The sequence below is a fragment of the Carassius auratus genome, unplaced genomic scaffold, assembly GCF_003368295.1.
Source record: "Carassius auratus strain Wakin unplaced genomic scaffold, ASM336829v1 scaf_tig00017060, whole genome shotgun sequence".
NCBI lineage: Eukaryota > Metazoa > Chordata > Actinopteri > Cypriniformes > Cyprinidae > Carassius > Carassius auratus.
In genome coordinates, this window is record NW_020524735.1 from 44,239 (window position 1) to 67,085 (window position 22,847).

General features: G+C 38.9%; 1 protein-coding gene across 2 annotated transcripts in view; it reads left to right on the top strand.

Annotated features, from left to right (window-relative positions):
• The window catches only part of LOC113075437 (protein diaphanous homolog 2-like), a 57,494-nt gene that overhangs the window by 12,356 nt on the left and 22,291 nt on the right, over positions 1-22,847 (top strand). The window contains exons 3-4 of one of the 2 annotated variants that reach the window (XM_026248143.1): positions 7,904-7,996; positions 9,800-9,850. In XM_026248143.1, the coding sequence (XP_026103928.1) occupies positions 7,904-7,996; positions 9,800-9,850 (144 nt within the window). The remainder of the gene's footprint in view (positions 1-7,903; positions 7,997-9,799; positions 9,851-22,847) is intronic. The other variant, XM_026248144.1, reaches the window with a different exon arrangement.

Below are 22,847 nucleotides of genomic sequence, written 5' to 3' on the forward strand. Positions count from 1 at the left end.
AGGCAATGTTTAGCCAGTTGAGTCACTCAAAAAACAAATGAAACTTCATAAACAGACTTTGAATAATTCCTTCAAATAAATTGATTTGTTAAAAAATTCAGATTTATTAAGGAAATAAGTTAGCGATGTACACATTCATCCAAATGTTTGGGAGTTTTTTTTTTTTTTTTTTTTTTTTTTTTTATAAAATACCTTTTTATAGAGAAAAACATTGAAAAATATAAATTGGCCCTAAACTTTAAACTTAAGTGTATGCTGAAAAATAAATATCCCTCAAATGAAGAAAATTCAGAAAGCACATATATATGACAATACACATGTGTCAGTCAGTCAGCAGGTGACTATGTGCAGGTCTCCTGGCTGAAAGGTCATTCTGATAAAGTTCTTGACTTTAGAATATGTTCATCTGTGTGACGCAAACAGAGAACCATGAGAAGTCACACACCCCACTGTCTCTCCTCTAATTATCATTACACTTTTTAATTAGTCATTGAGATATTCCATCTACCTCGTTGGTCATTATGAATAAGTGGACCAGATAAGTACTGTTGCATAATGCTGAGCTGACTATGGCATGTCATTATTTGTATTTTAACTATCATATTAAATCTGGGCTGTCTGCAGGCTTCAGTGTCGGTACTGAGAAATGAGTGTCTGTCCTATATGCATATCAGCTCTCCCCATCAGCTCTTCAATGTTATTTACACCCACTGTCAAGGAGCTCAGTCCTCTTTTTAAAGAATGCCACATTACATCTCAAAGCCTGCTGGTTCCCAAGCTTTAGCAAACTCCACTCAGGAAATCTTAGAGCATGCGACTGCTGGCATTGTGATTTATTTTATTTTTTTTCATTACCTTGAAAGACACCAAGAAGGGCGCCAAGCTTATCTGCTGTAGTGCATCAATTCTAATAAATAACCGCATATTCGCTTGTGCCATATCAGCAGCCAGATGCCCGTGAGCCTTAAGGCGATGATAGCATGGTGAATTTTGCCATCAGTCTGGCCAGAGACGCGTTAGCCGTCTCTAAATATCTAATGTGCGAGGAGTGAAGTCATTGATTTACGGAGATAAGCATCTGTGTAAGTCATGGTGACATCCAGGAAACCCAACATATTCCCATTAATATGTTCCCGTCTGACTCCACGTTCTGAAATGAATAGATACACAGGCCATGATTATTCCATGATAATATGTTCATTTTCATCTCCCTGGCTATTTCAATCTTCAAATATATGTATTTTTTCCCCCCTTTTTTTTCTTCTTTTTGTAATGCTGTTTTTGGTAACCATTCCTAATTAGGGTAACACTTAATGTCCTAATCACTTTAAGCCTCTTTAACTTAATTTAGCCCACTCTCCCTCAGGTCATAGCAAAAATGAGCGAATACATCTGAGAATCCCTCCACCGCCAGCACCCTCCCACTCTCCGAGCGCACATTTGCGCTGTTGCATGTCATTAATTTACAGCCATGGGTGGTCTACATTCTGATAATTCCTCGTCAAGAGTTTGGACCTGGAGAGCCACTCCACAGTCACTCAAAAATAATTAAGCATGCAGCACTGAGCCCGGACATCGCATTTTCAAAGCCTGAATCCTCAGAGAAGAAAACTAATGACAGATTTTGGAAAGGACGAGAACAGTGCTTGAAACACAGGTGTTTTGTTTGTCATACATGGGGATTACACTATTGTGAGGAAGGCAGTGATCTCTTTGTCTCGTTCCTTATGAGATACAGTAAGTGTCCGACTCGCTGGATGATTTATGAAGTGTATTTTCAGATAAGCCTGGCTCATGTGGTCTGTGATCTCAGCAAGCAGATGGCAAGGAGAGCAGGGAACAATCACTAAGCATCACCAACCTGATAAACCACTGCAGAGATTCATTAGCATACGGAAGATGGCAAGAAAAATGTGGAGCACGTACAACAGATCTCAGCTATCTTATATATCTCCTTGTGAGCTGAATATGCAAATGACTTGGCCTCTCAAAAGACAGACCTGTTGTATGATAGTCTATTCCTGTAGTTTACACTCTAGCCTTTCTCTCTGCTCTGTCATTTTCCTGCTCCCAAACCAAACATGGCTGACATCCTCTAATTCAGAGCCATACAGCATCCGTCCACTTTATTTTGTTTTCATTTCTTCATGTATGCATGCAGCTTTCTGGGGCATTGTAGCTGTACTTTCTGTCTCTGTGATGCATGCAAAATAGCCACGACATCTAATCCTCTGCCATCTCCAATCAACTGCCATGAACGAGGGATGGAGATAACCTGGGTGGCCTAGTTATCTGCTTTGGCCACCTCTAAACGCCAATCTCATTGGACCCCTGTTCCACTTCTCATTGTCTAAGACCCAGACCCCTTGGCGCCTATGTGAACTCGAAGAGGGAGCGCCCCGCTCAAGGAAGGGATGTGTGAGCATCCCTAATTAAATTACACACAGACATAAGTGGGTTTTCACATCAAGCTGTTCCAGCAAAACGCTCCAAAATGTCTGTCTGGTGCCACATCCATCTTCTTCATTACTCCGGAGTCCGGGCTCATTCTCTCTGAGTGCTTTGGAGCTCGCACTCCAGCAGGCCAGCTGACAGGTCACAGTGTCATATCTCGTGTCAGATCCTCCAAAGAGACAGCACCTCGTAACAGGTGCGAGGTTGGAACTGGCAGGACTGTTGACTGCTGCTGATGCACACTCACTGGCTGCGGTGAAAGGGACTCTCTCAGACAAAGAGTGGCAGGAGGGAAACAAGCCCAAGATGCACCTGGCTTCTCGACGCAGGGCTTTGTTTGCGACGCAGGCACAAGGTTAATTGCACAGGTGCCTTTTTCCAGGGTAACAGATAGATGAACATGTTTTCCAAAAAAAAAAAAAAAAAACCTGAAGGACAGGAAGGGACAAAGATGGTGAAAACTTCTAATATTTTTTAAAGCAGGGAGCTGTAAGATGCTTTTTAGCTTCTTTTAATGTGGAAATGAGAGCTGGGGGGTCTATGGCTGTTGGCCGGTCACTGGGAGGACACAGTAATGGATATAATGTCCTCTGGATGGGTCTTTGTTGTTTAGATTTAAGAGGTAAAAGTTCTGTTGTGTGTTTTAACCTCACTGTAGCAATCGTCTTCATGAGAACCAACAGAAAATAAGGATCAATCGATCCATGGACAGATAGCAGGTTGAATTTATAAACAGGTGTTGTTGACAATACTGCATAATTACTTTAAAAAGAAAAAGAGCGAGAGAGAGAAAGAAAAGCTATTTTCACAAAAAAAAAAAAAAAAAAAAAAATATATATATATATATATATATATATATATATATATATATATATATATATATACATACATACACACACACACACGCATACACACAAACACACACACTGTGTATATATAGTCTCATCTCGTGTTTCCATCCACATATTTTATGAAATTTTTAACTAAAATGTACAATTTAACAATGTGCATAAAAAATCTAAAATCGTACCCTAATACATATATACCCTAACAGGTTCTACCCCTTTTTTTTATATAAATAAATAAATTAGCGATTTAGCTAAAACATAGCACCTAATCTCAATATTTCAGTGGTCATACTGCTTCATTTTGTTTATTTATAAGAATTTATGTTCTTCAAAGCTTGTTTGGCATTTGATGGGCAGTTTAGTGACACAAAAGGCATCTGGCTCTTTTAAGTGTCTCTGTTCGACTGGCGTTAATGTGTGATGAATACATCACTGTAACCTTTTATCCTCAGCCCACCTCACTCTTTAATAGATTGAACTCTGGTCGTGCCGTTATGGCACAGCAGAAGAAAACAGTTTCTGCTTCTTTTAACACACTGGTGAATGAGGCAATTTCATATACACCGTAATCTCCTAATCCTGATGATTTGCTGCAAAGTCAATGTTCTAGCAAAGCTCACTTACATAAACAGTGGTACACAAGCATTACTAGACGCATGGCATGGATACCAGCTACAAGAAAGGAAGAGTGCGAGTCTAAGCGTGCATGTGCATACGTTGTAGAAATAATTAAATGTCAGCCAGTCCGCTCCATTGAGTGTCTCACTGGGGGTTTTACGACCTGCGCAGTCTCGCTTCGACAGCCCTTCTCCATGACTCTGTCCTCCAGATGTTGTGATGCCACACTTGCGCACACACTATGAGAATACACAAGCCTGAGTTTTAACACACTAACCCTTCTCCCCCACTGCTTCTTCTTACTCATTGTGACACTTGACTTTGTTTCTCTCCTCCCCCGTTCCTCTCCCCCTGTGCCGTGGAAGATTAGCTCCTACCCTCTGACAGGGTGCATGTTGGGGAAGCTAATCTGATGTGTGAAGTTCACAAATCCGGCAGAGGGCTGTACTTGTTATCCCTCTAATTAAAAATGTGATAGTGCACCCATAAATATATTGGAGAGACTGAACAGGGCCCCAGGGCATTCTGGTACATTTGACAAGAGCCTGAGGGGCAGAGAACCACCTGATACCCAGACAGTAAAGAGATAGGTAACAGAAAGGGACAGACAACAGAGGATATACAGATAGAAGGCTAGCTGTTATAAGAGTTCACTTTATGTTGCTGAAGTTAATAGTCTGAAACATTTCTTTGCAAATAAGCCTGGGTGGTATAGCTAAGCATTTTTGTATTTAATCTAAACAGCATGTTGCTTATATCTCAGTAATTATATGGCCTAAAGAATAAGAGTAACCATAACTTAAACCTGAAACAAAATTTAGTTAATCGAAACATGTTTTTCACACATGAAAAAATAAATCTATTTAATATTTTAAATGCATCAATGCAGCAATAAATATTAATAAGCAGCAATGTTTACATATATATATATATATTTTTTTTAATAAATTGCTATTTTATTTTTGAATATAACCTTCATAATTAATAACTTTTCAATTCATTGTTGCAAAATATGTACACTGGTGTGATACCCTTGCGGAACTAGTTTGGAAATTGTCTAAAAATTGCTGTAAAACTGGATGTTTGGACATGGAGGAGTAAAACTTAGGAGTGAGTCATTGTATCATTCACTGAACTGATTCATTCAAAAACACTGATTGATTCAGGAAACAAATCTAGAGACTGGTTTTAATTAGTGAACCACTTAAGCATTATACTTTGAATCATTCTCGTTTATTCAGAAACTAATCAACACTACACAGAAGCACAACAGAGTTTTCACTGGTGTCATGTGAAATGTTTATTGATAAATGAATTGATAAAAATAAGAAATAAAATAAAATAAAAACTGTTGTGTATAAAATGTGTTACTCATTATTAATCTCGTTTATTGGACTGTCTTTAGGAAAGTAGCATGTAAATTAAAAAGCCCTAATTTTGATAATGACAATGGTGATTTTGGTGGTTGTTGTTGTGTAATTTCACACTCCCACAACAATATTACATATTTCTGTACATTTTTAGTATATTATGCAGTGCTGTTTGAAAGGGTGTTTATTCAGTTGTTTTAATTGCGTTGTTGCTGTTTCCTTGAAGATGGATTGTCAAAAATGCAGAAAACAAAAAAAGGATTGGAAGTTTTGTCAAAATGGCAGAAAACAAAAAAGGCACAGTATTGTTGGTTAATCTTAATAAGAGTTAAATGCATTCCTTGAATAATATTGCATTAGAAATCTTCTGTTTTCTAGTTGTTTGGTTCTTTCAATAGATTCTCTGCTTTTACTACACCCTGCAATGATGATACTGTAGACCACATGCTCTGGCAGTTCCTCTCAGATCCGTGTGGAGAGACCAAAAGTCCAGCTGGTTCTTGTGGAAGCATGGCCCAACAGGACATTGTTAATGGAGCAGTCATGGTTTGCTTGGGAGCATGATTCCCATTGTAGTCATTTTGCTTTCTCGTGTCTGAGATCCCGTGAACCCAGCCTTCCCAGCTCTCCTGTCCCCGGCCAGTGCAGATGATGAATTGCGTTACAGTTAAGCAAGCAAGAAGTAGGACAAATTGATCAAAGTGTCAGGAGCCCCTTGTGATGTCTAGGTCTCCAAAACGAAGGAAATGAGGGAGCTGTCAAGAAGTTTCCGGATTCATGGTGCCTCTAATAAATGTTTACCTGCCCTCTGAACACCCAGCTTGAGGGTCAGATGGATGTGGGTGTGTTTTGGGGAGGCAAACTTTGAGATGCAGCTACTTTAGGAAGTGTCATTGCTTTCAGAGGACGTTGGCAGGCTCCGTGGAAGGAGCCAGGGAGAAGCATGTCCTGGTTTAAACCAATGAGCAAAGCTATCAGCCAAGGTGTTGAAGAGCAATTAGAGATAAGACATGCTTGTTCTGCTCTGGTTTGTTCTGGAACAGCTAGTTTAATTAGCTTGATTTAATCTGGGTGGCTGTTAAATACAACACACTGTTTGAACCGCTTATTTGATTTTTGAGTAATGGTCTCGAGTATAAAGTGATACAGTACAATCAAGGCTTGAAAAAAGCATAAATCGTTTTCATTTGATCCCACTGCTACTGTTTGTTTATTCTTTTTAACTGTAGCATTTTGCCTTTGTTAAATGTGTACAGTTATATCCCATATAATTATTCATGCTGCTGCTTCCAGCGGAAAATGAACTTGTGCAGTTCTGCCTCAGTGTAGCCAGTGTGTGGCATTTTCTGAAATTAATTTTGTAGCCGTGTCAACTTTCTTCCTCTTTATAAATTCAATTTGCTGACTGTCATCTACTTTGAATGTGCGAGAAAACAAAAGATTGATTAACACGCCTGAAACTGCTGCCTAAAGCTACCGGCGTCTCCGCCACGGACGTTTTCTCTCTGCCAAGGCAGACGTCAAATCCCAACCCATTCACTAAATATTTCCACAGAACGACTCGATCATGCACACAAAAGAATTGAAACGCGATCCCACATGCAACAATAAGTCACCGTAACGATTCTAGTTTAAAATAATGCCTCTGCTGGACCACTATGATATAGTGGGGAGCCTCAGTCTCATTAATGCTGGGTAAAGACAGATGACCCAGATAAAAGACCAAAAGATTATTTCTGAGCCCCATCGTTGACCGATGCCTTAGATGTTCTGTGCCATATGCCCATCCAAGTAAAAAAAAAAAAAAAAAAAGAAAAAAAAAATGCTTTAAAAGGAAATACAGTATATTAAGTCATGGAAGAATGTGAATTCATATTAAGGAATGAGGTAACAAATGTAATTTGAGAAAAAAATATTTATTGATTTATTATTAATTATATAACAATATTTTGAATGAATAATAATGAATTAATAGTATATGTAATTATATCTTAATGTTATTTATTTATTATTTACTTTTTTATTTATTAGATGATTAAAGGGCTCTTATTCCTCCATATTATGCTCAGAAAAATAAAAATCTAAAATCCGATTGTTTCTTCCAGGGATTTGTCCTTGCAGTAAGTGAGTCGCACGTCTTACTGTCTTTTAGAAGTCAAACCCCGTTTGCAGTAGAGACGTGTTGCACTTCGGTGGTATGACCACTTTCAAAGCACATCCTACTGTCATCGAACAATGACAAAAAGCCCCTGTATTGACCGGCTCCACACTAAATCTTGGTAAAGAGCACTTAGCTCCCCTGTGCAAGCCGCAGAGCGAATACCTGTCAATGGCCATCAGTGAACACTTTCATCCTCTGGCTCCTCTCCATATGTTAGCTGCTGCCACCGCTGCCTCGGAGTGCTTGTGCATGTAGGGAGTCGCGCTGTTCTCTTTGCCCTCTGCCCCATTTGCTTTACCCTACTGCTGTTCTGTTTTCCCTTTTCCTTTTACTGCCACACTTCGTTTTTGTAGCCTGACCACAGTGTGTGGAATTGTGTATATGAATGGAGTCTATGTGGATGTGTTGTGCATGAAACTGAGCTCAGACAGGCAATTTTGTCCTTTCTACAGAAGGTGATGAGATGGGCGTGATGGACAACCTGATGGAGGCCTTGCAGTCTGGAGCAGCCTTCCGTGACCGCAGGAAACGAACCCCACGCAACGGTAAGACTGCTTATACCTCCTGTTGCTTTACATTTCACGATGCCTTCAAATGAATAGTTCACCCACAAATAACAATTTTGTCATCACTTACTCACCCTCGTTTTCTTACAAAGCTGCATAACCTTTCTTGCGTGGAAGTGGAACACAAAAGGAGATGTTTGGAAATATGTACCACCATAAAAGTATCTTCAGTTTTAGTCTGTTCTGTAATGCACTATTCATATGAACTACTTTTATGATATTTTAATGGTGCTATTGCATACTTTTTAAAACATGGAAGCATTTCCTATGCTTAGTAATTGCTGAAAAAAAAAATATATATATATATATACTACCTTTTTTTGGTGTGGGGTTGGTATTTTTTCTTTCTTTCTTTTTTTCTTTTCTTCTTTTATGATCACCAAGGCTGCATGTATTTGTATAAAAATACAGTGAAAATATTATTAAAATAAAAAAATATTCATGTGATCTCACAGCTGTATCCTTACCCCTAACCCCAAATTATGAACAGTAGTGTACTTTCCTCAATAATTAGTTTTCTGTGTTCCACAGAACAAAAAGTCATAAATTGTTTGGTGTGTGAAAAAGAAAATATTCATTTTGGGGTAAACTATTCCTTCAACAACATAAAACCTGAAGTAACACTTATTGCCCTTCTTAGAGGGTTTCCCCCTCTAAACTAATTTAGTATTGGATTCAATTCCACATTATCTTTCATAAGTCACTGGTTACAGAAATTGACTGTAGACTCTGGGTCCTTAGAGGATGGTTTAACATAATCTTAATGTCAACATATTCCATCCTGCCATGATGAATCGCTCTGACCCAAGGGAGGAGAAGTGGACCACCTGCTGTAGGTGCCATGTTGAATTGAAATGCCAAAGAAAGGCAGACGAGTGTCTATAACTGCTGTAGATTTTCAGAACAGCCTCGCACGATGTCCCCAATAAGTCACTCTTTTCCCAAAGTCCTTGTCCGTGCATGCTTACGGTGCATAAACCTGCTTCTGTCATTAGAAATTTGCCTGAGATGTAGTGAGATATAGGTTTTGTACAGACTGACAAGAAAACAAAACAAAACAAAAAACCTCAGCATCATTAGAAAAGCCACCTAAGAAAAACATGCCAAAAGACATCAGGAGGAAATACATGGGGGAAACGTAGATCGATACATCAATGTACCTAATATCCATATACCAGCATGCTCAGCAGCACTGATTTGTCCCTGCACTGTTTTTCTGGCTTTACTTCGTCTCGTCTTACAAAAAAGTTCTTTCCATGATCCCCTGTGTCAGTGTGGAGGTCTAATAAGAGGGCATGAATAACTAAGGTGTCATGGTGTATCAAACCTGTCTCCCACTCAGCGGGGTTGCGAGGCCCCCAAGCGCTGCCCCCTGACAGAGCCTGCCAAGCAGCCGCCGCCAGGAAGAGAGCGCCGCATGCTCAGAGCTCACCGACTCCATCCAGCTCTGTGGCCCGGTCTCCCTGACATCTGTTTGAATAAGACTGACATTTAGGAGAGAAGAGAGTGTGTAGATTAAACTTCTCTCTCTCTCTCTTCTGTCTCATACTCTGTCTCTTTCTTGCCGCTCGCTTTCTTGTGCTGAGTGCCGCTCACCTTCTCTCTCTCTCTCTCTCTCTCTTTCAGCCTCTCTTTCTTTTACTGATGAGTGTGTGGGCTGAGAGTTTCAGAGTGGATAATTGGTTACGAACTCCTGAAATACTTCTTGTTTGACATCTCTCCCTCTTTTTCTTTCTCTCTCTCTTTTTCTCTTTGTCGATTTCCACTTTGTCATTGTTGCAGGTGATCAAAGCCCTTCCTGTTCTGCACCTTGGTGGCCGGGTGCTAACCATGGTAACGAAATGAACCTATGTTTACCCCACTTGCCCTGCTGTTCTGTCTAACACTTGCTTATAGCCTGGACTTATAAAATAAAATACTTTGGTTGAACTCTTAAAAAAAAAAAAAAAAAAAAAAAAAACTATACTGAGCTCCACAACTGGATGTGTGGGTTAGAAGAAGATGGCTTTCTCTCTTAGGCTTTGTTCAGACAGGCTGCCTGAAATCAGATTTTTTTTGTTGTTGTATTTTTAACTCATAACATTTTATAGTTTGTAGTTTGAATATTAGAATCTGATTTTTACAAACTTGAATCAAAACATATGCACATGCATTTTTTTTTTTAAGTTTTAGCTAATTTTTATTCTCGTTTTGTTTCATTTTTAAAAACTTTTTATCATTTTGAGGCCCCCTAGTGGACCCCATCCCTCTAGTTGAGAACCCCTGATATAGTCATTGTATGTCAAGATATGCAAATGTGATATATATAAGTAACTATATATGAGTAACAAGCTAAAATTAGTGAACTTGGGGGCATGAGCAGAGGGAAAGATTGTCTGAAAGTTCTGATTTGATTTATTTATTTCAACATGTCGGTGTGTTTAAAGAATACATTTGAAAAATCTGATTTTAGTGCAGACTGAACAAAGCCTTAGAAATATTTGACTCCCAATAAGATTTCCATTAGTGCATTGATTTGAGCATCATCTAAAAGAGTGTGACGGGTTGTTTTGTTCACATATATTAGGTAAGATTCATTTAGAGGAACTTTTGATTTAGGAGAACAGTGGCTTCTTTGTGTCCTATCCAGTAGCTGGAGCTCAGGCTAGTTTCTCGCCATAGATGACCTAACTAGAGCACCCTTGCAGTGATGAAGCATGGCAGCACGTCCACGCCTGTGAACGGCGAATAGAAATTATCTGTCTGAAGGGTCATTGCGTTCCTTAATTCCCTTTCATGGATTTTTTTTTTCTCTCTTTCTCTATTTACTCTTTCTGTAAAGCTTGCCATTCTGTTTAAGTGTCATCCTATGCACAGAGCACCAAAAGTGCTCACTTTTTTAATAGATTCTAGCCTTTCTCTGCCCTGGCCTACTTTAGAAAGGCTATGACAGAGCTTTATTGCACACAGAGTCTTGTGCGATAGTGTGTGGGTCTTTAAAGCGCATGAATGCCAGCTTCTTATATTCTATATGCCTGAAATGACTTTTTAATGTGTGCACGACATAGAATCTCCTCTCCATTATGCTTTGCACGCCTGTGAATGACACTGCTACAGAAATGCCGGTGAAAAGCATATTCAGTACCACACTGAGCCCTTTGGTGAATATGTACATTATTTATGATGTTGGTGAATGTGTTTTATTTTGTAGCTTTCTGTTGTTTTACTGATATGCTTCATGAACCATTCAAAATATCATTATGAATTCAGCGTCTGGATCAGTGGGGTTTGTACATGTCATAATGCTTTTGGGCTACAGATTCAGTGACCTGATCCTAAACATAGCTTTTGTAAGAATCAGAGATTGTCTCAGCTTTTAAGAGGACTAACTTCAACCCTCTATGCAAATGTAGGCAATTGAATCAGCTTTTTGTATGATAGAACTTTAGTAATGGAATTAAAATATGACATGAATAATGGTGTAATAATGCACATTTGTCATATTAAATAAAACAGAGAATTAAGAATTGGAGAATTGTTTCTGTAAAAAGACTAGCAATAATCCTAAAATAATAATAATAATAAAAAAAAATACAAATACAATGAATAATAATATAAAATTCCCTAAGGTCTGACAGGCTGCTATGCTCATGAATATTTATCACATTTTCTGTGTTCACTTGAAGTGCTTTGCTGAAATCAGTGTGGACAGTGATCGGTGAGAGTTAGCGAATAGGATTATTACTTCTCCATCAATCCCACCCACTGCCAATGGAACCAGCAGGAAGAGTCTTAAAGATGCAAAAGGCTGAAATATTGATTCCTAAGAATTCTGTTATTTTGACAGTAAAAAAAGTTATAGTAAAATAACAAATACCACTTACATGTAGAATGCCAATTCTACATTGCATGTAGCTATTTAACTTTCTCTTTTTTATGTGCATTTGAGATAAATAGAAAGCTCTAGCAGGTTGAGTAAAACTACTGTGAGTTGTGCACAAATACACTAGAGGGTACGCAACACTGCAAATCCATTGATATCAATGGGAATCAAGAGGTAAAACGCAACTGTCTGTGGTCCAGTTCACTGTTTTTCTACTTTATTTAAATATCAAACAGCCCTTCCCATGCCTTCATAAATCCAGGGTATTTATTTTCAATATAAATGTCCTTGCAATTTTTGTAAAAATAATTTTTAGCTGATCTATTCATTTAAAATGCAGCTTTAGATTAGCAAAACCCTTCAACAAAATAGCATACCCATCATCTCCAGCCAAATAATTTAGTGATAGTCATTTAGCATTTGCAGCTTTTGCAGTATACTGTAGTTGCATTAATCATGCATGTAACAATACAGAAACCAGCCAGACATGACAAAACGCTAGGTTTACAAGTTCTGCTAATTAGGCTCTGAAGCATTAGTGCATTGATGTAGGTCAACGTGCTACAGCCTTAGGGCAGCAGACAGCCATTTTACTTGGGTAATATGGTAACACAACCGTGAGCATTGTAGCCAATTCAGCTCTAGATCAGGCCCTAGCACTGTGACAGTAGAGATACGGTACATAGTTATTCCATTTTAAATAGTGTCACAAATTTTAAACCCAGGGGATGTAAAAGAGGCCTGATTTAATGCAGGATCGCTGGTCAGATCTGACCTATATTTTGCTATCAGGTTTGGTAAATGCTGTCAGTACGCCTAGCTTTGCTCACCAGAAGTATAACAAAGATGGAGTGGCTTACACAGTAGCATGAATTGACTAAGTAGCATTGGCTTTCTGCGATTTAATGGCCTTCGGTTGTTGCTTTGATGTGGAGCTGTACAGTCTTCGAGTGCATGTATTCTTGTTTGGAAACTCAAATCGGTTTATCTCATTTGTTTGTTCCACTATTTTTTTGAATTGATTTGGCAAACATGGTTTTCCTAGTTGTTACAGCCAATGCGTTTAGAAATTTGTGATGGTTTCCATCACAATATGTTTTTGCTTATGTTAAGGTTCTGCACTGATCTCAGAGGTAACCTTGAAAGGGGTATTTTGTGATGAAGTCTTCCACCGGTTCACTCTACACTGAAAAAAATCTTCTGTTTGAATGCCAAGGGTACTCTAAGAGATTGTTGGATAGAGACAGGTAACTGCTCATACATCCTTGGCATCGATTTCTCTGGTCGCAGATGAAAGCCACAGGCTGAGTAGCTCTTTCATATGGGGCATCCCAAAAGGCACATCAATCAGATTTCTGAGGGAGGCAATTTTATTTATTTACTGCCTTTCCAAGTCATTAAAACCTCTAACCTTCCCTTCCTGGGCTTTCACCTTCATTCTTTCGTCCATCAAAAGTTTCCTAGGGTTCAAGGATTCCTGTTTAACTTTGATTTGTGGAGAAATGGCTTATTAAAAACAGATACACTGATATAATGTGTGCTAGGGTTATGGGATTTGAACCCCAGTACCTATTCTGCCGCTGGTCTACTAGTTAATTCACTCAGGCAGAGGAGAAAGAGCCTTGTATGTTTAATGAAGATTAAATTACCTATTTTCAGTCATTAAATTTTAAAAGCAGAAAAGGGATGAATCTGTGAAGTAGCAAATGAGAAAGACAGGAGGAAGACGGCAGTGAATACGAAAGCTGGACAAAGATTAATTTTTTTTCTCCTTCCCTTCCCCTATCACATAGTAAATCATTGCTCCATAATTTGTTCCTTACCTCTGCCTCTTAATGAAGCAAGACCATTTTTTCTACTTCCTCCGTCTTTCCCCCCATTGTTTTTGCTGTCATATTACTTCCTCGCAATATTGACAAACACATTCTTTGTTACTGCAATAATTAATCTGTGCTATCATATTACATGCATGAAACTGTGATTGTAAATCCCTGAGCAATTAATCCCTGGTCCTTCACTTCATTTTTACACACACACAACCAACCATCTACACACTTTATCTTCACTCTCACACCCACAGCCGTTAGATAGAAGTGTTGTCTGTAACACTTTTCGATCCCTACTTCCCCAAACCTCAAGCTTTCCACTTCAGGGTGTTGATAGATGTTATTCATGTAGCTCACCCCAGGGCGCTCCTGCAGGAAGAAGGGCTAACGTGATTTGCTCAGGGCTGAAGGGACCAGAGGGTAGTGCACTCAGCAATGGCGTGGATGACTTGAGTAGATCCCAGATATCAATAAAGAGAAGTGCTGCACAGTGACGCTTTCTGGAGACTTATCACCTGCTCGTGAGAGATAAGGATATTTTTATTCAGAAGAAAGGGTGGAGCCGTGTGGAACGGGGATGAGGGGCTGAGAGGCCATGGAAAAATGGTGAAAAAAAGTTTCAATCCCAAAGTAAAGATGTGTTCTGTCGAAGTTTAGATGGATAGAGAGGAACGCAGGACCCTATGAGGGTCATCTGTCGATGTGGGTGAGGAACCATGATAGAGATAAAGATGAGGATTTTATGTAGCGTTTGAACAACCACAGAGCATTTTTCTGATGTGAGGTTTTATCGAGGCACTTAAACAAGCTGACCATGTGACACACATCCATTCTTAAAGAATAAATCACATCTTGGTAAAACGCTACAGTCCTGTCTGGCTCCTCTCTCCATTTGTCATTGTGTGTCGGCCTGAGCCATTTGATTTCTAACAAGAGCCTTTCGACCTCTAAAGTCTGCTAAAAAGAAACTGGGGGCTGCTTGTTACACTCACACTGAGCACACAGCATTGGCAGTGGATTCAAGGAGCTTGTGCTCTGTGTGTGTGTGTGTGTGACGAAGGCCAGGACGGCTCCCGGCGACAGCCCATTCAGGAGGAAGTCAATTGCACAGCACCATAAAGGACCTCAGGCTTGGCCGCTTTTGTCAACTGCCTTCTCCCCCAGTGTGAGGGGAGCTTCAATTGATGCAAGTAGAGACCAAGACTGAAACATAGGCCAAAAAAGCATTCTGGTGTCACCTTTACATTGCTATTGTAAAGGCTTTTAGTCTTGAAGGGTTTATGTTTTGTTTTTACCCATCTCTTTTTGTCACTTGCAGAAAGCGGAAACAAATGGCCCTTTTGAAAGGTCACCTTAAGTGCTTATTGTCAATACTGAGTCAATTTGCCAGGGCAGATATTCCTCAGCAGTGCATAATTGAGAGTTTGATCTGATTTTATCCCCACATATTTTCACTACGGAATTGATTTTACTCCTGGCTTAAGATGTTCTTAATATAGTCATAACTCACTTTGGGGAAAAAGTGAAAGCTGTATCTTTCAAATCAGATCCATTGAGCTTTTAAACGCAGCCCTCACTTCTCCCATCCTTAAAATATTGGTTTGATAATACTCTGAAGGGACGTCCAAAGTCGAAAACCTTGGCAGAGTGAATTAAGCCGTAGTCATGATGAATTGGAGAGAGAGCGTTCCAATAACGATCAGTCTAGGCCTAAATAAATAAAACCGTGTTCAGCAGAAATTCGCTTCTGCTAGAGGAGAATAAAGGACAATGCTTGCTTTCAATGGCGTTTTTGGTGGCACCCCACAATTAAACGGTGTGAGGTATCTATTACCACAGACAAAAAGCGGCTGAAGAGCCATCTGTGTTTGTGTGTCCTTACTATCTGGGATCTGTCAGGTGCTGCAATGGGAATTAATATTTTACCTTTCCATTTGCAGAGGTGGATGTATGTAATAATTAGGTATGGAGAATTATAGGAGTAAGTAGGCAGCTAGTGCGCTTTTCACAAATGTCTTCATGGGCTTTGACAAGTGCTCTACGTGCTACCAGAACACACAAGTTTGTGTTTGATGCATTAAATAGCACGTACATCCCATAGGCAGAGATTCACAGTACCTGTTTGACTGAATTACTGTCAGATTGTCAAAGTACTATACACTTTAATTTCCCCCTCACTTCAGTATACAGTAGAAGAATGTGTTGCGCTTTGTGTGAGGAATATATTTATTCAAGATGATGTAGCCTAAGGGGGAGTAAAAACTATACTTTCTGAAGCTCAAATGTAGAGTTGGGCAGTCAAGCTCAGTATTGTGGAAAGAAGTCATTAACTAATAAACAGCTCAGCACTGTGAAACGCTATATATGAAGATACTCCAGAGACACACTCTTGTCTGCTGAAATGTGACCCATCACAGCTGAATGTAGAGTAAGTGTCTGGTAATTGTCCTTTTGGAAAGGAAAATATACACTGCAGTGTGAGTGGGGGTTGGGGCGGGGGTGGGGGTCTTGCAGACCTAAAGTACAGTCTGAGCTCCACACTGCCCCTGGTGTATTCTGCTGTGTATTGCACTCATCTCAGACCTTATTGTGCTGCAGTTATTTGAGAAGTAACAGTGGTCTGCATCTTCCCTCCCATAGTTTCATTAGAATCACTTCTGGACTATATTTGTTTATTTATTTATTTTGTTTAAATTAAAGATATTAATTCATTCATTTAAAAATATTTAGGATGGATGGTGTGGTGTACTGATCATTGTCATTGATAAGCACTTTACATAAAGGTTCAGTTCGATGACATATTGATTGCATTATGACACAACAATGAACCATTTTTAACAGCATTTTTAATTAATCTAGGTTAATGTTCATTTGTAAAATGTATGATTTATTATTAGTAATGTATGTTTGCTTAGTAATGTGTGTGTGTATATATATATTTATATATCACAATAGTAATAATAGCCAATGCTAGTCTAAGGTTTAGTTGTTTTTTGTTTGTGTTGCCTAAGGGAGCAGACGGTTCAGAGATGTGCTGAATGGGGCAGAAGCTGATGATGGCACATAGCTGTAGGGACACACAAGAAATTCCATCAGACCTGTGGCTTTCAAAGCACTGACACAGCACAAAGACACACAGCTCCACTAACACCACTGCCTCTCAGTGCAGTCCTCTTGAAAGAAGCAGAGAGGAGGGAGAGAGAGACTCTTGAAAGAAGGAGAGAGGAGGTAGAGATAGTTTGTAAAAGAAAGACAAAAATATGATGTAAGGAAAGAGGCAGAACACAGCTGAGGGCACCAAGAGGGCAAAATCTGGAAGCCTAGCGAGGGGGAGGAGACAGGGAAGAAGTAAAGGGAGAGAGAAAGAAACAGACAGAGCTTGAATAAAGCGGAAGAGGCTTGTGTGTCTGGTCAAAAGCTGATCTCAGGGGGAATTGTGCGTGCGTATGCGTGTGTGTATGCAATCAGCAGGAATCTTCCCTCGCACAGGCACTTCCCCTCTAGTGAAGCGTGGTCCTGGCTCGCTCCATCACTAATGCTGACGGATGCCCATTTGCCATTCGTCTCATATTTATTTATTTATCTGTTTATTTGCGTCTGGTTTATTTATTGATGAAGCTCAAAGATGTGACGGCAAATTTCCATTTGCTAAAAAAAAATAAAAAATAAAAGTTGAACAGTGTGTAACATTTACACTTGAATGAACATCCACACTAAAGCTGTGCTCCACCTTTTCATTTAGATTTCTGCCATCCGAATAACTATTCCTCTCTGGTAATGGAAAAGTGATATGGTCCATTTAGTTACTTAGCACTGATCCCACTGGTTTCATTGCTCCAGTGCCCTTCTCTGTCCTCCTGTTCTGGCTCAGAGGAAGTTGTGATATGTGACTGTGTGCTGTGTTCTTTTCATCTTTACCTGAAAAGCAGCAAAAGTGTCAATTTTTTTTTTGTTTTAAATACTCTTTAACAACACTAACATCACCCAAACATTCCCACTGTCTGTCATTGGTTAATTAACCACATAATCCGGCCAAAACTCACAACATTGGCTGAACCAGTGTTGTTCAAACAAACAGAGCAATGATTTCACAGTGCATTTTATTTCAAGAGAATCAACCTACGAATGTCTCATTTACAGTCTTTGCATACTAATCTGGAATTGCAGAGTATTTTCACATCGAAAAATCATGCATATCACCATTAAAGTTTAATATGGGCTTAAAAGTACATCAAACATCAATGATCGTGATGATATCTTATGCTCTCTATTACCTCCCTAGAGTTCTCAAATCTAGGTTTAATATCTCTGCAGTGATGCAATGTGTGCACAACATGTGTCAGTGTAATTGTTTTTCATTTTCACAACATCCGCAACATTTACTCTCCTTAGAAGGAAGGCTCACCCACACGATATTAATCTTCACATGACCATTTTGGAGCTCTTAAAGAACAAATGAAATGACACCTTCGCACTTTTACCAAGAACCCAAGCTTGTGTAGACACATTAGACACATTTATACTTGATGTTATGTGGCAAAATTAACCTGAAGTCACTTAGTAAGAATGTTATTTGGATGTATATTTGGAAGTATGTTGTATATTTTTCATTGCATCAATTCTGGACCAAGATGTCATATTTAATATATTAATACTTGAAATAGAATAAATAGGCTGTCTTGTACTTTTACAACAATGTTCCAAAGTGTTGTTATGGAGACGTCTAGACTTTGAATATTTTTTAACCTTTTTTGGTTAATCTTTCCCAAAAGCAGTATGCATTTTGTCATGTTTTCCTTTGCTTGAATCTATAGTGCTATGCTAAGGGTAATATTGTGATGTGTTTCCCGACCCAAGCAATGTTGACATTAACAATGTTTACAGCGGTTCTGCTCAATAGTGAAACTCATGCATAAACACTGTGCAAAAATATAATGCAGAAATGTTTCCGCTACATTTGCCCCTAGTTGAGAGCAAAGGAAACAGAGACAGATTACTCCCCAGCAAGGGATAAATGCACATGTACCATTTATCTGCCGTTTTCTGTTTGTGAGCAAATGTTTAAGAGCGTAAGTGTCACTGAACTGCAGACATGGTAATTGATCAAGAGAAGTTCCACTCCAACGTTGGCGTCCAAGTGCTCTCTGGAATTGCAAATGAGCTTTTATTTTATTCAAATTCAATTTCATTAATGCTCTTGCAGACCATGACGTTTTCGAGTAGGTCAAGAGGTTCCCACTAAGTAGTCTGAATTTGTTTAACAGGCCACATAGGTTAGTAAGAGGATACAAGCTGGTATCATTTCAACCCCGCTGTAAGTGATCTCAGAGCCCTGAATTGGACTTATGCTAAATATACAGCTATGGGTGAATATCACCAGTTATCAAAGGTTATGGGTTTTAGCCAGTATTTATCCTTGTGCCTCAGTTTTGGCTCGGTTAACTCACTGACTTGATAGACCAATTGATGAATGACTAATGTCATGTTTGGAGTGCCAAACCACTATTAGTAGTAAGTAGAATATAGACTCTGCATTAAACCATTGTGATGGGTTGATAGCAATACTTTTGAACAGCACAAACCATGAACAGAACGTCATCTCGTTTGTTCCAAAATTCAAAGGGGCATAAACAAGGATGATAACAACTGTAGCAAACCTCCAAGAGATGCCTTTGGTATTTATGAATTCCATAAATGACTATTTTTGTGGCTCCCCTGTAAGAGATGACTAATGTGTGGGTTTAAAAATAGATGGTGGGCTTGAACAAACCCAGTCTTTAGAAACGACAAATTGAGAATAGGAAGCGTGGATGCATGCGTGAGGCTGTTGTGCAATGGGAACACAAGGCAGGGGTTCGCGGACAGTGAATCAGCCAGAATCGGTGTAGCTAAGTAACCTCTCTGCCCTGGAGGGAAAATAACTGCAGGATGAAGAGATGCACTACATTACCTCAACTACAGAGCTCTTTTCCCAGCGGATGCGCTTTCTTCATTGGGTCAGGTCACCTTTTTTCCCCATAGTCCTGCACAATGGCTGAGGAATGAGGAGGTTGTGCCCACTGAAACATGTGTTCATGTTGTTTATTGTGGCACAACCGTCTCTTTATGTGATATGACAACCTGGAGGTGGCTGCACTTAAGAAAAATGCTGTTAATCGAACTCATGCCCTCCGTCAGCCTCTGTGACAGGTATAAACATACTTACAAACGCTCACAGTAATGCTCATTTGCACTTTGCATACGTTTTGATTAGCTTAAAAGCATGTAAAAATCTCTGGAGCTGCATGTTGTAAACTTGAGTTTTAAAGGCATATCATATTCCGTCTTAGTTATTTTCATTAATATGTTTATAGTGGTGCTAACCAGCTGCTTGAAGGATGGCTTTTTCTTATGCCTATTATAAAACTTTTATGACTGTCGATAAGGCTGATGGGGCAGTTATTCATTTTTTACGGGATCTTTTAGTAACAGAATAGATGGTTTGTGCCTATGAATCCTAAATAATTGAAGAAAGGAAACAGTGGGTGAAAGGGGGCTTTTACTGAAGGCGATGTCTTTGGTGCACAATGAGTGCCATGAGCTTCATGCAATGAAAGTTAAACGTTTTACACTCTTACACTGACTTGTCTTCTATCTGTTCCCATATCTGTACCCGTATCTATTATTCCTACGGGTGGACGTTGGCTTTGTCACATTAAAAAGGGAATATTTTTGTGGTGCTTTAGACCCCCAGTGGTTCACTCTACCAGTCGCCATGCTTTCTGGCTGTGCAATGGAGCAGATCCTTACTAAAGAAGAGCCCCTGCTCTAATGTGTGTTACATTAATTATATTAAGATCTGACATCTGACCCAAACGTTCACTTAGCATGTCTGCCGTGCCCTGACCTATTTAAATGGCTGATCAGTCACCCCGACCACAAGGAACAAGGAGATGACAATGACTGATATTGTAACTGAAAAGCGGCAATGTTTTGCAGCATGCATTTTGTTTATATATCACTATTTGCAGAGCTGCCAATGAGGAACAAGCTTTCAGATCTAATAAATTAGAGCCAAGTGCCATCCATCCTCAACCGTCCCGCTGTTGTCAGTCATCGCCCCTCATAATAGGAAAGCGGGTCTCTACAATAATTGCTTTGATGGTCCAGTCTGAACAAATCACTTCTGGGCATAGAAAGAGGCCTTGGAGATGGCAGCCAGATAGAAAAGGTGGGAATAAATTAAAGCACTTTATGTTCTTTAGGGGCATGTGTCCCAGATTTCTTCAAAGAATAATATATATATATATATATATATATATATATATATATATATATATATATATATATATATATATATATATATATATATATATATATATATATATATATTATGAGGTGGGGGGGTATGCTTCTTTCTTTGCTTTAGGAATAAATGTAGCAATACACATTCATCGGCCATCGTAGTGAAATGGGTTATTCACAAAGAGACAAAAGACACTAGTTAACTGACCTGTGAAGAAAGGGGGATTTGAGTGGAAATAATCTGATTTTGTATGGGGTTTGCTTTATAGAAGTACCTCTGGTTGGCTCTTTGTATGGCAACAAAAGTTGTTCTCTCTAAATAGAAGGCTTTGAATGTTTGAAGGCTTGTGAAAGGGAGACTAGTGGATGTTCCAGGCTAAACTTTGTAAGGGTCCCCACTGCTAGGCCTTAGTCCAGGATTTAGCCCGGGCCATTAAGATGGTACTAAAATGGATTGATGCTGATTTCCATTTTGTGTCTTCAGTGCCCGATCTCAGTGGCAGATTTGAAAGGGGTTGTCACAAAAAACACTGCATAAAAAAAAATAATAATAATTGTGACATTTAATAATACCCTTGTATTTGTGTGTGTGTTGGATGCAAAAGTGTTTTTAGTTGTGTGTGTGTGTGTGTGTGTGTGCGCATATATATATATATATTAAGTATTGTGTTATGTTCTAAAGAACACACATTTAGTTTATTTTAACTACTGCTACTTATTTTAATATATTCAAAAATGTCAATTATCCCTGTGATGGCAAAGCTGAATTTTCATTACTCCATTAATTTTTTTGCCAGTCTTCTGTTACTTCTGAAACTTTCAGTTATTTGGTGCTTATTTATTATCAAGTATTATTACACGGCCCTGTGTAATACTTGATTCTGATTGGTCAGTCGCGACATTCCGAGTGTTTTCCCTCTATAACAACCGGTGACAGCTGATAACACAGGCTCATTCGGGTAACAACAGTTGGTGCTGTACTCTTGCTAGGGACAAGCAAGAGTACAGAGTAAGAGTTTTTCTTGGTGGAAGCTTTGCGTTTGTTTAGCTAATAAAATATTACAACTCGATTCAAAATGGTGTACAGTTATTTAATTTATGTCATCCTGGTATTGCGGACTCTCTCTCGTTTCATACAAACGCAGCTGCTGCAATTTTGCTACGATTGTTTTGTACGTTGTAATGGATTTTAAAATAACTAATAAGCTGGTAAGGTTTTAAAACATTTCCGTCTTAAATCTTTTATTGACTTAATTATTCCACTGTTTCCCTTAAATGTCCATCTAGTTTGAACTTGGTTTTGCAGGATTCTTTGATGAATGGATACTTCAAAACAGCAGCATTTATTTGAATTTTGTAACATTATAAATGTCTTTACCGTCACTTTTGATCAATTTAATGCAATCTTGCTGAATTTTAACTTTTAAAAGGTATAATGGTTTCCATAAAAAGCATTGGTAATAATACAAATGTTTTATTGTAAGCCAAAATCAGCATATATTATATTTTATAGTTTAATTCATATTCTGTATTTTTCATACTGCAAACTAACATTGTGGCAGTGAGTGTTGCAAGGGCATTAACAAATTAAATTTTCTTCAGGAAATGTAAAACTATCACACAGAGCCATAATCCAATTGTGTGTTTGAGAATTACTTCCAAGAATATCATTAGAGTGGAGATTGAAGGAACTGAGGGGCATTGTTCGAAATGGGCGGAGGAGTCATCACATTGTGGCGAGATGCCAGTGCATAGGGCAAACTCTATAAAAGTTTCACACATGACCTCTTAATTACAGCTGCTGGGTTCAGTGTGCATGGCATCATCAATCCACAGCACCACACAATGCTGCCTCCCT